Raw genomic sequence first — 15,378 nt, forward strand, 5'->3', positions numbered from 1 at the left:
TGTGTCCAACGTTTGCCACAGCTGTCTGGTAAAGAACGAGCAAACGATAGAGTGATCGATTCGATATGAGTTTAGCTTGCACTCGAGTGACAGGGCAGGCGTCGCCGGGTTGGGCACTGCCGACGATGACAGAGCCAACTACGACACTGGAGACAAGGTATAGAGCCAAGCGAGGTTCGGATGTGGCTGTGGCTTGTTCGGGAAGACGTCAAGCCAGATGAGAGCAACGACGCAATATAGACGTACGTACGGGCTCTTTTGGATCAAAGAGGAAGGGGAAAGTATAAAGATAGAAACACGTCCCCTGGTCGATCTGGATGTCCGGGCCAGTTTAGGTTGTTTAGGTTGCGGTGGTGTTCCTGTTGGAGTAACGGTAGGGGCAGCTCTGGAAAGCTGGCTGGTCGAAAACGGTACTGAATCTGCCCTCAGCTTCGACAATCACCTCCCCGAATCCCAGTATATTTATGGTGGAATATGGTAGAGAAGACATAGGACGGGCCCGGGTTTACAGGGAAGATGACGAGCCCGTGACAGGGACCGCTGCTGCGGGTGGCTAAAATTCCGTAGGGCTTTGGTCGGTGGCATGTCCGTGTCTAGCTCTCTCTAGACTCGAGCCTGGGCCAGATGTATCGCAGGAACAGGACGAGAGATCGGGGGACGCCTGGTGGAGCGAGAGGACACTGGCGCTGGGAGACCAGACGTGCAGGAGGACCCCGGCTCTCGGCCAGGGTGCAGCAAGGGAGCGGGCGTGGGAGTGCGAGTGGGCAGAGGCGCGCACCCAACGGGCCCAGAGGGGTGCTGCTAGGGAACAACACCAGGAAGAGAAAGACTGCAGTGCAGAGCCAGGCCAAGGCAAGGTAGTCAAGAGACGGACGGTCGCGCCAGGGGAGAGGCCCAGGGTAGCGAGGCCAGGTATCAGGCATCAGGTACAGACTACATGGAGTGCTGTGCGGGCCGGACTCGACTGGACTGCCTGGATGCAACAGTCCGGTACAATGCTGTTCTGTTGTAAGTTGGAGGGCGTCGAGTGGCTTGAAAGGTACCGTGGATGGGATACCCCGGGCAGGAAAACGGCCTGATTCGCATGTTGGAGCAGATGGGGAAAAGCCATGGGAATCTCTTGTTTGGGATGCTTCCGCTATTGCGGCCGGGGCGAATCGCACCCAAGCAGATGGATGGGTGTGGTGGACGGGGGGGACCCAACTCGACTCTAAGAGCCGTTTTCGCCACCCACAACTCCCCTTACACTAGACTCTTCAACCCATCAAGAGACCCGGTCGCTGAGCCACAATCGTTCTAGCCGGCCCATTGAAAGACAGGCCCCTTCACCGGACTATCTAGGCTCTCTAGGTATGGGACTACATACCTAGGTACGACCTACTTACTCATCTTGGTACTCCAGGTGGGCAAAGACTGCAACTACGGTACATACAGCAGGCGGAGGATGGCTACTAGTCTTACCGGGTCCTCAGACCCATCACGCGCACTCTCAGTAGGGGTAGGAGGAGGAGAAGTAGCAGAAACGTATTCCTTGCAATGAAGCGTCTTGCCCAAGGAAAAAGCTTTGCTCGAGTTGGTAGAGTACAGTACTTACCGACAATCATGACCAAGTATGGACGTGCTCAGCCCCATAAGCAGCCGCATAGAGATATCGCATCCCGAGAAGATACCGACTCAGAGCTCGCAGCAAGAGGAAAACGCCACTCTGGGTTCTTAGAAAGTAGCTCCCGCCCTCGTTGGCAAGCTATTATTAAATGGAGAACAAAAGCTCGTGATGGCTCCCAGAGAGGTAGAGATCGTCGTGACTACGGAGAAGCTCGTGTCCGGTCTCTCCAACAGCCAGAGCGATGGCTTCAGGACCTGTCGAGGCTACTCCCTAAGCGTGTAAGTAATATGGCCACCAGACAATGGCCGAACGAACTCTGCATCATGGGCGCAGAGCTACGGCGAAGGCGAGCAAGTCAAGCTGAAATCAAGCATCCAGGGCAAATAAGCAACCTTCCTCGATCCCGTCTATCTATCAATGAATGGTCCTTCAGCCCAAGGAATACATAGGTTTCAACCTACATAGGAGACCCGGAACAGAGCAAGCACACTACGCAAGTTGCTAACTGACTGATTGACAGTGTGGCTTGACAAGTACAAAATACATGCATACGTTTGGCAAGTTGCTGCATAGCACATGCAAGTTCAGATGTTGCCGCTGCCAAATCTGTCAATGATGAGTTTCAAGAGTCGCCATTGCCCAAGTGGGTTTTCAGTGGCCCCGCGAGCTTGTTAGGGTTGCCCAGCACGTCGATCCGACTCGCATCATGGCATCTGATCGGCGGTACAAGGCTAACCGGTTCTCCCATGACGAAAAGTTGCATCAGTGATGAAATGGCGTCCTGTTTCAAATGGGATTGTGCATGTGCCCAATGCCTCTTCTTATTCATCAATTGTCTCTGGCTTCCCTTGGAAGGGTCTTCGTCACAAGCAGGGTTTCGGAAACAAAACTCTGGGGCAGGATATAAAAAGATACGCCCAGATCCCTAGTAAGAAAATATACATGTACATTGACTGGCCTAAACTCCAGGGTCCTGCGTTCAAGACGTCCCCTCAGGATCGTCACAGCGCATCTCTGCCCACAGTTGGACCACAGATCCAATGCAACGCCAGTGTCAATCTTTTGCTCGCCGGCCGCTGAGGTCAGAATCAGGGACCAAGCCTGGAAGTTGGCACTGCGTATCACCACACCGGTGCCGTCGTCGTGCTCCTCCATAACCGCAGGCTGGATCTTTGCCGGACATTGACTGGTCAGAGACATAATGCAGGGCGTAGGTAGTCCCCGTTTTACTCGCAAGTGCTCTACGGGGTGGCGTCCAACAAGCTTGCGGTCCTTGCACACCTATCAGGGTCAAGCAAGCTTTGACCAAGGTTTGGTGCATATGACAGATCAACGAAGTCCTAATGACCTCTCGTGCTCCTGTATATCACATCTGCGCCTCCACTACATCTCCCATGCCTTGCCATCAAGGGAAAAGCCACCATGCAGGTTGAGAGACGGGGCCAGGGACCAAGGATTCCTAGCCGGCCTTTCTGGCAGAGACAGCGGTGGGCCAGGCTAAGTCGGACCCTTCAGGGCCCTTCTGATGCTGTTGGCACTGGCACGCACAGGTTTAAAGCAGGTGTCGTGCAATCGCATCCGGCGTAGTAGCTTCCTGCTATTCTCCAGGTTACGTACTACAGCTTCAGGTGTGATGCCGAGCCGGCGTGGTTCGTGCCGGGAATAACTCCGAGAAGGTCCTTTGGCATGCTGATCATTCTGGCTTGCCCCTCATCGAGCCCCTCTTGAGAAAGATCCTCTGCCTCCTCAGCGGGACGGCCAAGCCTTTGAGGGCAGGAAGAGGAGAGGTACATCGCAAACTTTTTGCAAGTCGCCAGAACCACCCGAGTCTCAAAGCCAACGCCTTTACAGGCAGAGTTGGTGCCACAAGAGTGGGCAGGGTTGAGCAGCCTCCCGCAACTGGGGTCCAAGGGTGGCGTTCTTCCCATTCTTCGCCACCCATTATTTGTTTCTTCCCAGCACTTCGGCTTGTTATTTTCTCGCTAGATTTTGTCTAAGGGACCACTTTGCGGGTCACACACCCCTAAGCTGCGAGGAAGCAGGCCAACTCGACCTATCCGTCCAGAATTTGGAGGCTCTCCTGCCAGCTGCTTGCAAGCTTCATGCACCAATGCTTACTGTCAGCCACTCTAGCAGCTCCGCGAGATTCGTACCCCTTGATGACTTCGCGCGACCTCAGACAGAAAACCAACGGGTATAGCTCATGGCTGGCCTTGAATGATCAATGGCAGCCATTCGCGAAACTAAAAACATGGTGCTTGAAATCCTGTGAGACTGCCGAGAGTGGGAAACCGCCTGGCCCTTCTAGGCATATCAATCCAGTCTCGCCAGCCTCGACCAGTCTCACAGGCTAGCTTGCCGTGCCCATTTACCACACTTCCCCTAGCCAGTCAAGAAATGGGAGGCTAGTGGCTGCTAACCAATAGGCGGGCCAGTTGATCAACGATGCTCAGGGCATCGTCCGTGAGCAAATGGCAAGAGAGGAAGTTCCTTAGCTGTGGCATTCATTTCCCATTTGCTGCTCGTAGACTATCCAGACAATGATTTCATTACGGCAGGCCGACGATAGCATTGCTAAGGCTTAGGCAGTGGTATCAAGAAAAGTCGAAGTGCTGAGTATGAGAGTAATTGCAATGTCTTAGCAAGCAATCCGTAATTGCAGACAAGGAGAAATACTGTAACACAAGTCAGCATTCTCAAAGCAATGAGCAGAGTCACAGAGCGTGCCGACCCTTGCGTGTGATCCTGGACTGCTAATTCCATCGCCCCACTGGACCGCTCACGGAAACTCATGGCTGTCTCTTAGAACAGGGCTTTACACAACCCCATGCTCTCTACAACGTCACTTTCCCGGACATTTTAGTCCGTAGGCACATGGGTACAGGTCTCTATGTACTTGCTCTGGACGCTGTTCTCGCTTCCAACTTCTGCTCTTGCAGCGTTGATGAGATTGAAGACGTCATGATGCTTTTGCGGGGGACCGAAAACGCAGCAATTCGAAGCCGCCGAATAAATGTGCTAGAGACGTAAAAGCCTTTGTGGAGGTTGCCATGGAGCCGCAATACTGATGGAGATTCATGGGAGCCCATGTAACCACATCCTAGGCTGGTAGAGGGGTCTCATAGGGGTTTGACAAAATGCTAGACTATGGAGCAAATGTTTCCTTCACGATTATGAGGTTCTTCAGTGCCAACAGGATCTTCGGCAAATCTTGCTGCATGAATCATGAGAGCACCGCGAAGTCTGGCAGTGATCTTCGGTCCCTATCCGGCAAAGAGGGTTCTTAGAGTCCTGACAAGCGGAGATTCCTGAGGTGCCGCGGCTCGCGTGGCTGCCATAGTACGCAATAATGTTTGCCACGGCTACTGGGGTTCTAGATTTTGGCTGCCGATCACTTCCCTATAAGTTCTGATATTCAGCTTCTCTTTCCCCATCGAAGCTACTCCCGCCTCCCGCGCGCTTGTCATTTTCAGTACTCAAGTACTTGAGCTTGCCTTTTCCTTGGAAGTGGAGCGGGATGTGGTGTCTTTGGGGGAGGAATTTCGCACAGCCCGTGGCTCTACTCGGTGCAGAGTACCCAGACACTGTGCAGATCTACACAGATCTCTCTGGCCCATGCACAAAGACGGCTCCGCAGCTGGGGGATCGCAATTGGCACTCGCTCGTCCAAAAATTTCCCGACACCAGATGATGCTCGACAGGAAGGGGAAGTCGCTCTGCTGATGCTGCTATCTTTGGCAGCTGGTGCCAGCAGCAGCGGGGAGAGATCGTCAGGTTCATTGCCCAAGCGAAGGACGAACCTCTGCCGGTAATGCTAGCTTCCGTTGTTGTCTTTCTCTGCTTTCTCTCTCCTTCTTTTGCCACCGCATTATGCTTGGGGATGTCCACGATGGCCTCGTTGCTGGTGGTCTTGCTCCAGCCTCAAAATTGGCCAAACCCACCTGAACCACCGCCGCACCTAACCCAGGAGCTCGGGACCGACCAAAACGGCAGAATTCGAGAAGGGTGCAAATGAACCATTTCCCTTCTTGGCGAAGCGGAGTGGCCCGAGCTGGAGGGCCAGAACGGCCTTTTCTTCTCCACACATCGTTCGACAATTTAAGCAGCCGCCGCCGCTACGGGCCCGGCAATCACGATTCCGAAGAACTCCTCCGCAGCTCCTCCTCCACGGGCAGACCCATGTGCTGCTGAAGACTTGAATTTCAAGCCTGTATATGTTATTTTACGAGACTCCATGCCCCATTTTTGCCGTTCGATTGCGGCCAAACCAAGAAAACAAATCGACGTTCGGTGGCGATAAAGATTGGAGCACGGGGCCGAACTGCGACCGTGCGTACTAAGCAGTGAAGTTGACGACCCAAAGGGTCTCCGGCGTTTACCGTGAATATCATTGCTCGATGCCAGAGGCACGCCATAGCGGCCCTAGAGACCGAGCCGTTTCTCTTGTCAAATCTCCTCAAATTTCATCTGACAAGCCAATCGCAAGGCGCAAAGCACAAACTGTGTGCTGTACGGCCGACAATGGTTACAATGAGATTCTAGGTACGCAGTAGCTCAGCCGGTCTGGTACAGGTACCCGCACACACTTCTCTCTCTCCGGAGTCTGCTGCTTTCATCTCATCCCCCTCCTCATCCCACACACCCCCGTTCTCCTGTCCCACACCTGAGTGATTGACTTGATTTCCTCTCCCATCTGTAGGCAGGTGGGCTGGCGGCTGCTAGGTACACCACGAATTTTCTGCGGCTGGCTTGCTTGCCATCCGACTACATGAAGATCTACAATAGATCCCTTCCGGGCTGCCTCCCGGGCACACCGAAGGAGCACAGGTTCGCGTATTCAGTCAAGAATTGATAATAATCAGATTGTTTGCCGGCGGGATTCTCGCATATCGAGAATGCCACATGGCATATCGGCTTTGTGAGATCCCGCGCCCAGTCTGCAACTATGATCACGGCTTACAGCTCAAGCCTCTTAATCTTACCCAGGTACTTAATACTAGGTTATCGAGGTTATGATATCTAGGTAACTAGCGACATGCCTCACATGCTTTAGTGCCATTCTAACGGTCGAAACTGGCTTAGCATGCAAGCACTCTACGCTTACTGGTAAAATCCCTTTCATATCTGCCACCCTTGATGAGTGACCCTACGAGGCAAACGCTTCTGTCACCAGCGTCTTATAGAATGATATACAGAACCACATATTTGCATCATCCCTGCCCCCGTTCTTAGATACATGACGTGGCAAAGAGGATCCAAATGCTTAAATGGCTGCCTACGCGGACCTGGTACCCGATACTTGGTGATGGCTCTATCCCCAAGTCTGCCAGTATTGTTTGAACTGGGGACGACCTGGCGGAGCGTCACGAGCTGCTCTCCGTTTCTGGCAATCCATGGGTCCGTTCAAACTGTTGAGCCTCGGCCGTTTTCTCGTGGCTTGCAATAATTACGGCTAACGCTTTTGTGGAAGTACAAGAAATGTCTCAGAACGGGGGACCGTTTCCCACCTGGCGTAACATTACTCGCGCTGGTACCGCTGTGCTGGTACGCTGAGGAGCCTAGGATAACCCTTTCAGCTGCTTGACCTTTTCCCCCTTCCAAGGGCCTACATAGGAGGAAATAGACTTTTGCACGTCCCCCTCGTCACAGCTCTAGCTCCATGGTAGCTGTTCGATGCGTAGACTAAGAATGCTCTAATTGAAGCCTTCGCGCGCTGGTCTTTTGCCTTGCTGATGTTCGCCCCTGGCGTCGACTCGTTAGGACGCTTTCATGTTGGCTTTCAGAAACCGGACCAAGTTGTGGGATGCTACATCTACGCCTATCCTCCAAGTAGAGGCGCTCTACATATCACTAGTGATGTTGGGGAGTGGGCAGGGCTACGGAAAGTGGGAGGCACCTGGCCTGGGACTGGTGACACAACTGTGCCTGATGGGAGTTCGACGCGTCAAGCGCTTGATGGTGCGTGATCTATATTGGATGACCAATCCCTCCCTTGGATCGATTGCAATCCTCGATGGACAGTCCATGGATCGATGGATCGAGCCATCGGCCAAGCGCTGGCTTGAAACCGTACGTGAAATCATACGGTAATCGCTAAGGCAATGGCAATAACATGTTGGTTGATAGTTTGTATTCTTAGCACCTCAGAAACGAGCCGGATCCCAAAGATGCAGTATTGTACAAGGTAGCCCCGAGGTCTGGGCGAGCACGCCCTGGCCCCAAGCTTCTTTAATCCTTCTTCAGCGGCAGGTAGATCTCCTCAATGCCCTGTGCCGTGACCACCATCATCTGCAGACCATCACCGACCTCAATGTGCCGTTCCACTGCACCATCAAATGCATCCTTCACCAAGATCTCGACCTGCTGTCGTGATAGCGGTGCGCGGGGGCGCTCCTGAAGGGCGTGACCCTCGCCGCTGCCGGGCACATACTGGTTCTTGAAGTTGACCTGGTTGTCGAGGAACGGCATGATCAGGGACGCCGCAGCACCGCCAGCTCGGCACATCTCGCGCTCGTAGCTGCCAACGGGGTCGTAGCTGTACACAGCGCCCTTGCCCTCCTCGTCGAGGCCGCCGAGGATGGCGTATGCGTAGTAGGGGAAGAAGCGCTTCTGGTAGAGGATCGTCGAGAGGCGCTTGGCGCAGGCGTTGACGCTCATGGGCTTGCCATGGCGGTATCGGTACATCTTGCAAACTGTGTCCAGCCGCTCCTTGAGGGCCTCGCCGTCCGCCATGAATCCGACGACTGACAGCACGAGTGTGGCGTCTTTCTGGTCTGCAGTCGTGCCGCCGATCTTGAACACCTTTGGGGCGTATCGTGTGTTGATGCTGTAGCCTGCCGTCAAACGGGTGTCGCCTGCCATGATGGTGAAGTCGGCGCCTGCGATAGCAAGCGTGGAGCCGCCGTTATCAGTGTAGCTGCAAGGAATGTAGTCAGTATCACCGGCTAGAAACAACTGAGTAGATCCCATCCTTACGGATCAAAACGATGTTGCCGGAACTCGCCAGCAGCTGTGTTCTTCGGGGCGTCGTTGAACGAGTAGTTCGGCCCGTTCATCAAGGGGTTCTGGCTGAACATGGCAGCCATCTTTGCGGTGTCGGGAGCTCAGACGGGTCCAAGAATGACTGTAGTGCTAGTTCGAGATGTGGTTAGGGCGACGCCGCGCTTCGTCTTCGTCGCTGGTGATGATGAGGATTGATTCAGGTTGAGCTTGAAAGGCTGATGCTGTTAGGTGAAGTTGGCGCGCGTCAGTCTGGCAGCCTTGCTGGCTGCCAGGGGAGCTCGGAGCTCCAGATGACTAAGCTAAGCTGTGGAGGAGCCTGGTAATCTGATTGGGTGGACCTGCAGGGATGCCGTCACTGCCCTGAATTCGCGACACCTCATTTTGAGGCAACAGGAAATGATACTGGAAGTCTCGCTATTGAATCCGTCCAAAACACCTACGCGATCCATATAACTCTTCCGTGATGGAGAGCGCGACCTACTAACGGCTCTTCTTCATGCTACTCGATTGTGATCCGGCGTTTCCCCCACAGCGTGCGACCCCTTTTCCGCAATCATGTCTCGCGATATCCGCCAAAAGGCGCTGCAAAAGATTGCAGCGCTCTCAGCATCGAATACTACTACTTCCTTCGACAAGTCTGACCTTGACCGTCTCTGCAAAGCTTGCCATAGTCATTCAAAGGTTAAAGAGAGCACCAATGGCTATGCTTCAAGGCAACCACAGCTGGTGGCGCGTGTGCCAATGGTACGCACAAGTTTCCGTGATTAAATCCAAAGATTCTACTAACAGTTATGATGATAGACCATTCGCGAATTCGAAGTGCTGTTGGCACTATGCAAAGCCGCGCCATTGGTTCAGACTGCCACAAGTGCCCAGAAGCTTGCGAGGCAATTAACTCCGTACATACTCGACTCCCATACCCAAGTCTTCGTGCCGTCCCCCTTTTTTCGCAAGGTTGAGCCGTCGCCAACGGAGGCCCTGACGTTCCATGTCACCGCTGCCTTGCTCTCCCTAGGCATACAACACGACGATGTACATGAAAACGTATCAGCAAATATCTGGGCGTATCTCAATGCATGTGATCAGGCCACCGAGAGTGTAATTTCTACGCAGGGAGATGAAGATGATGCCAGCTTGGAAGATGCCATTCGAACGGCAACAATTGCAGTGTCCCTTCTAGGCTTCTTGGATGCTGCTTCTGCGCAAGCCGAGTTCTGGAGGTCTGGTGGACGAATGGCTTTGATCCAGCGGCTTAAGGAGACGCTCTCAGAGCCATTCTTGACTGCGGTGGAAACGGCATTCTCGACGATTCGTAATGCACATGCTCATGAACGTATAGCAAAAGAATGGAAGCGATACATGCGCCACTATTCAGAGTTAGGGCGACCACTAGGAGCGATGCTGCTCCAGCAGAGCTTCATGCGACTCCTTGTCGCCGGCACTTCACTCCTGGTAGCCGAAGTCTCCGCTTTGAGGAGCTCTCATATTCTCGACTTGTTGATGTCTGGCGAGGGCCTCTTGCGTCCTAGAACGGCGGCAAGTGGCGATGCCAATTTCAAGTCTGTCGAAACGTATGCTTCGATTGTCATCGACCAGATGACATTCCTCGACGCCAGCGCCGATTATACTCGTCTGGGCTCTGTTTCTCAGCAGAAGCTCGCCTTCGGTGTCAAGGCTGCTGCCCTGATCAGCTATATCAACTGTGCAAGACTTAATGAGGATGCAGCAGATACAGAGACTCTCATCTCCTGGCTTGAGGATGCTCTCGCCGATCACATTCAAATGGCCGACGAGAACCTGGCCTCTGTTGTTCTTCGTTCCATGGCCCTAATTTGCCGAATCTCACCACCTTACTCTGCGACTGTCTGCCGCCTATTGCCTCGTTTCATTGTGCAGAGTGGTGCACAGGGGCATATCATTACAACTGCTTCACAGTCGCTAGCCTATGTTCTCCAAATGCTTTCCACAGATGCCGTGATTACTACTCTTTATACTCTGGGCAATGTTCTCAGCCCAGGTGGTGAAAGGGGGCTGACCAACGGGCTCAATGGTAGCTCAGCTATCGATGGCGGGAGCAGTTCTGAAATTTATAATGGGAGGCACTCGACCGGGAGCTCCATTTCTCTCCAGATTTCAGGCGAGGAAGATACATCCCATGTCTATGGCAATGTCGTAGAGGGTATATGCGGAATTGCAAGTGCGTGCAAAGACGAGAAGATCTCCGCTCTGGCTCAATCAATGCTTCTTCAAAAGTACGACAAGATCAATAGCCTTGTCGACGCACGTATCATTACTGGGGCCGCTGTATTGGCCCTGAATGGAGGACAACTCGAGTTCCGCTCACTACTAAAACTGTACACCCGAATTTGCCACGATGCAGTGGTTGAGCACAAGGACCTGATACTCACCGCGGTATGTAACCCGTATCGCCTTTTGAGGAGTCTTCTAATAAGCAACAGGTCATGAAAGCTAGAAACTACATCTCCGCAAATCTTCGTCAAGGTTCCCCGCTCTATGATATCTATTGGGAACATATCCTTGACAGCATTGTTTCGAAGGGCGATGTTCACCAGACAAGCCACGCCAAGGAATCTGATATTGAGCTCGCAGCTCGAGAGATCGCTCAGTTACTACAGCCGCTTGCGATCTTCATGTCTACCAATGATATGGCGTCCGACGACTGGACAGATGATGACACTCACTCTCTGCTCCGTGATGCTTGGTTCAACATCGTTGTTCATGGCTTTACACCAGGTACAGACCGTGGCAAGAAATACGTAGATGCATTGCGCATTATAGCCGTTCATTCACCACCCTTGGTTGCCGAGCAGCGGGGAGAACAGGTCGAAAGTGACATTGAGCTTAACACAGTGCTACGAAGAGGCATGAGCTCCGACCGAGAGTCTTCAATCAAGAAGCAGCTCAGTACACTAGTGCCCTCTAAAGCCTCTGAGATTAGAGGTCTTAGCTACAGAAAGGTCATCTTCCTACAAACCGCCTATCTCGTGGAGAGTCTGAGAGCCGATTCTGGTGACTGCACCAAGGTGTTGTCATATTTCCTTGAGCCGAGCATGCGCCGGGGCGATATCAGTAGTGTCATGGAAGGCATTACGGGCATGGTTGTCGACAGATATCTCAAGAAGACTCTGAATGGCAGCCATGTTACATTCTCCGCTCAGTATGCGGCGTCCCAGCTGGCTTCCATCTTCACCTGCTGTTGTCATCGTATCGAACTCGTCCAACAAGCTGCCTACGCTTGCGCCGACCGAATTGTCCGAGATGTTCCTTCCGCGCTCTGCCATAGATCCTCCCTGTTTGCCCTCTTGGAGCTTCTATCGCTCATGTGGTCGAGTTGTCTTGAGGCAGAGACGGATTTGTATGAACCAAGGTCTGTGTTCGAGTCTGCTCGCGGCAATGTTGCGGTCGAGCTCTCTGATGATTACGCATTACGCAGGTACACCCTTGACCGTCTGTACAAGAAGGCTAAATTTTGGGTCTCCTTGGTGCTTGATCTCGCGCCGGCAGACATCAAAGGGCTGTTACAGACGTATCTCTCAGAGTTCGATGACGAAGGGGCCTACGGTCATATTTCTCTAGGCAGATCGTTCGCTTTAGAACTGGGGTCAGCCATCCCATCAACGAACCAGAGACTCAATTCTCTCGATCGGGTTGGGGACTGCGCGATCAACACAGGCTCCGACTTCGTTGCCCAGTATACAACTCGCCAGGAGTATCGTTATGCAGAGGCGCTTCCGGATCATAGTCTTGAATGGCTTACTTTCATGAAGCTCGATCGTAGAGCTTCTTTCTTACCTGGATCGGAGAATGACAGTGCAGATGCAGTCACCGCTCTGGCTCATATTGAAAGGCGCATCCTTAGCAAAAAGCCAACACCAATTGCAGATGTTCGAGACATTTTGCGCCGGGCTGCTGCCCTACTTTGCCGGAGTGAATCCGGTAATGAATCTGCAGTCGCGCACTACCTCGTCAGTATTCCCTTTGCAATGTTCACGAAACAATCCATTAAGCTCGGAATTTCACTTTGGCTTGGGGTCATGAATGAGAATACCAGTTGGGAACCAAGAATTCTTATGGAGATTGCCCAACATTGGGAATTCAGTATCCAAAAGAAGCAAGGACTTTTTAGTAGCACAGTCACGTATGTATTAATCTCTCTGTCAAACATCCGAGCTAACCATACTAGAAACCCCGACCCCTTCTTCTTGAAAGAAGAATTCGCTCCTAGTGACATTGATGCCTTGGCCAAGCGCAAACAGCTCGTTCACAATCTCCTTGCTCCACACACGCGTCTTTTGCAATTCCTTGCAAGTCACTTCAATGCAACTAGGCTTGGCAGTCCAGACACACAGAAGATTTTCCTTCGTCTCCTTGATCTCACACTAGATGCCATTAAGACTGCAACTTCACACCCCATGGCACGAGAGATCAGGTTTCAGATCGTGTTGTTTGGTCTCAAGGTTCTGCGAACCACGTCAATGGGCGCAATCGCACAATGGCGTCTAAAGGACAAGATTCTATCAGCAGCTCTGAGTTGGTTCAGCGGTGCGCCGAAGTGGTCGTTTGGCAGCAATAATCTTCAGCTCAAGACGGAGATACGACTGCTGTCAGATGTGATCGCTGCTGTCAAAGCCGTCTCTTACATCAGTGCTCATCAAGTCAACACTTTGAGATCACTTCAGTCTAAGGAACAGTTACTCTTGTTACTACTTGAAAACGAGCAGCAGAGGTTGACAGTCTGGGTTTACCCGCTCACTGAGCCTTCAAAAATCGCGGGTACGGCGGCACATCCGAAGGGTGGCCTTGAAGTGAGTGCTTTGCAAATTCATATAGATATTTGCTAACGTTGCTAGGCTGCTGTCGCTCAATACATCCGGACTGCCTGGGCTGAAAGCCCATCCCTTGCTATTGAACTGACAACCAGATTCCAGTTCCCTCGCATTCACAAAGAAGTACGCTGGCTCTTGCTCAATTTCCCATCGAAAGCCATCGACGAGCCTGAGGCTCTCACAGTCCTTCTTGGCGGCTCACTCCCAGCCGATGTGAGCTTCCAACTCAAGGTAAGTCGATCAGCTACTTGGCATGACCCGCTAGGATGCTAATTCGCCTAGTATCTTATTTTCTGGGCCCCGGTCAACCCAATTACGGCCGTGACGTATTTCTTGCCACAGTATCAAAACCATCCATGCCTGATCCAATATGCTATGAGAGCTGTGGAGAGCCACTCTGTTGATGTAACGTTCTTCTATGTTCCTCAGATCGTACAGACCCTTCGTTATGATGCATTGGGTTACGTCGAGCGTTACATTCTGGAGACTGCTCAGTTCTCTCAGTTGTTTGCTCATCAGATTATCTGGAACATGAAAGCAAACTCTTACAAGGACGACGATGCTCAAATTGTACAACACCATCTCTTACGAGCGTTTGGATGATGTATACTAACTTCTGTGCTAGCCCGATGACATCAAGCCAACGCTTGACAAGGTTATGGATCGCATGGTTGAGAGCTTCTTGCCTCACGACCGCGAGTTCTATCTAAGGGAGTTTGCTTTCTTCGATGAAGTTACTGGCATTTCAGGAAAATTGAAGCCCCTCATCAAGCGTTCGAAGCCTGAGAAGAAACAAAAGATCGAAGAGGAATTGCGTAAGATCAAGGTCGAAGTCGGAGTTTACTTGCCTAGTAACCCCGATGGCGTGGTCATTGGAATTGACCGCAAATCTGGCAAGCCGCTTCAAAGTCACGCCAAGGCACCATATATGGCTACCTTCCGAATCAAAAAGAATAAGGGTGGCGTTGAAGAGACAGAAGAAGTTGTTCAAGAGACTGCCGCGCACCATGGTGAAGCTCCTACGCAGAACACCATCGAGGTCTGGCAGTCAGCTATCTTCAAGGTCGGTGACGACTGTCGCCAGGATGTTCTCGCCCTGCAGATGATTGCTGCTTTCCGAGGCATCTTCCATAATGTCGGACTGGACGTGTATGTCTTCCCCTATCGTGTCACAGCCACTGCGCCTGGCTGTGGTGTGATTGATGTTCTTCCCAACTCCATCTCCCGAGATATGCTCGGCCGAGAAGCTGTCAACGGTCTCTATGAATATTTCATTTCCAAGTACGGCAACGAGGATTCGTTGCGCTTCCAACAGGCGCGCAACAACTTTGTCAAGAGCATGGCCGCTTACAGCATCATCTCGTTCCTACTGCAATTCAAGGATCGACACAATGGCAACATCATGGTCGATGACGCAGGTCATATTCTGCACATTGACTTTGGCTTCATCTTCGACATTGCTCCTGGCGGCATTAAATTCGAGCGTGCGCCTTTCAAGCTAACATCTGAGATGGTCGCTGTGATGGGCGGTAGCGCAGAGCACCAGAGCTTCAAGTGGTTCGAGGAGCTATGTATCAAGGCTTTCCTGGCTTCACGCCAGCACATCGAGAAGTTGAGCCAGATTGTTCTCCTCATGATGGACAGCGGCTTACCTTGTTTCAAGCCGGAGACGGTCAAGCATTTCAAGGAGAGGTTTGTCCTAGAGAAGACGGAACGAGAGGCTGCGGATTTTGTGAAGATGTTGATCAGGAAGAGCTATAGCAGCTACTCCACGGGCGTCTATGATCAGTTCCAGCTGATGACAAATGGGATTCCCTATTAGTCTAGCTTATCTTAGAATTCAATTCGCTATCAAAACAGACTGAATTTAGGCAAATAAAAATGATTTGAGTACTTCATCAAATTTGAGACTTGGCTCCGTTC

General features: G+C 52.2%; 2 protein-coding genes across 2 annotated transcripts; one reads left to right on the forward strand and one right to left on the reverse strand.

The window, feature by feature from the left end:
- Positions 1-7,834: 7,834 nt before the first annotated feature.
- Positions 7,835-8,691, reverse strand: UCRPA7_7617 (putative proteasome component c5 protein; the record flags this gene model as incomplete). Its single annotated transcript, XM_007920145.1, has 2 exons — positions 7,835-8,522; positions 8,582-8,691. 2 exons carry the CDS (start codon positions 8,689-8,691, stop codon positions 7,835-7,837), a joined length of 798 nt encoding a protein of 265 aa, XP_007918336.1.
- Positions 8,692-9,349: 658 nt separating this feature from the next.
- Positions 9,350-15,277, forward strand: UCRPA7_7618 (putative phosphatidylinositol 4-kinase protein; the record flags this gene model as incomplete). The annotated part of the gene is made up of 7 exons (XM_007920146.1): positions 9,350-9,352; positions 9,410-11,020; positions 11,068-12,230; positions 12,813-13,434; positions 13,558-13,686; positions 13,738-14,025; positions 14,081-15,277. The coding sequence occupies 7 exons, from the start codon at positions 9,350-9,352 to the stop codon at positions 15,275-15,277; spliced, it is 5,013 nt and encodes a 1,670-aa protein (XP_007918337.1).
- Positions 15,278-15,378: the final 101 nt, after the last annotated feature.

The sequence above is a fragment of the Phaeoacremonium minimum genome (genome assembly GCF_000392275.1).
Source record: "Phaeoacremonium minimum UCRPA7 unplaced genomic scaffold PA7_03_scaffold_541, whole genome shotgun sequence".
Lineage (NCBI taxonomy): Eukaryota > Fungi > Ascomycota > Sordariomycetes > Togniniales > Togniniaceae > Phaeoacremonium > Phaeoacremonium minimum.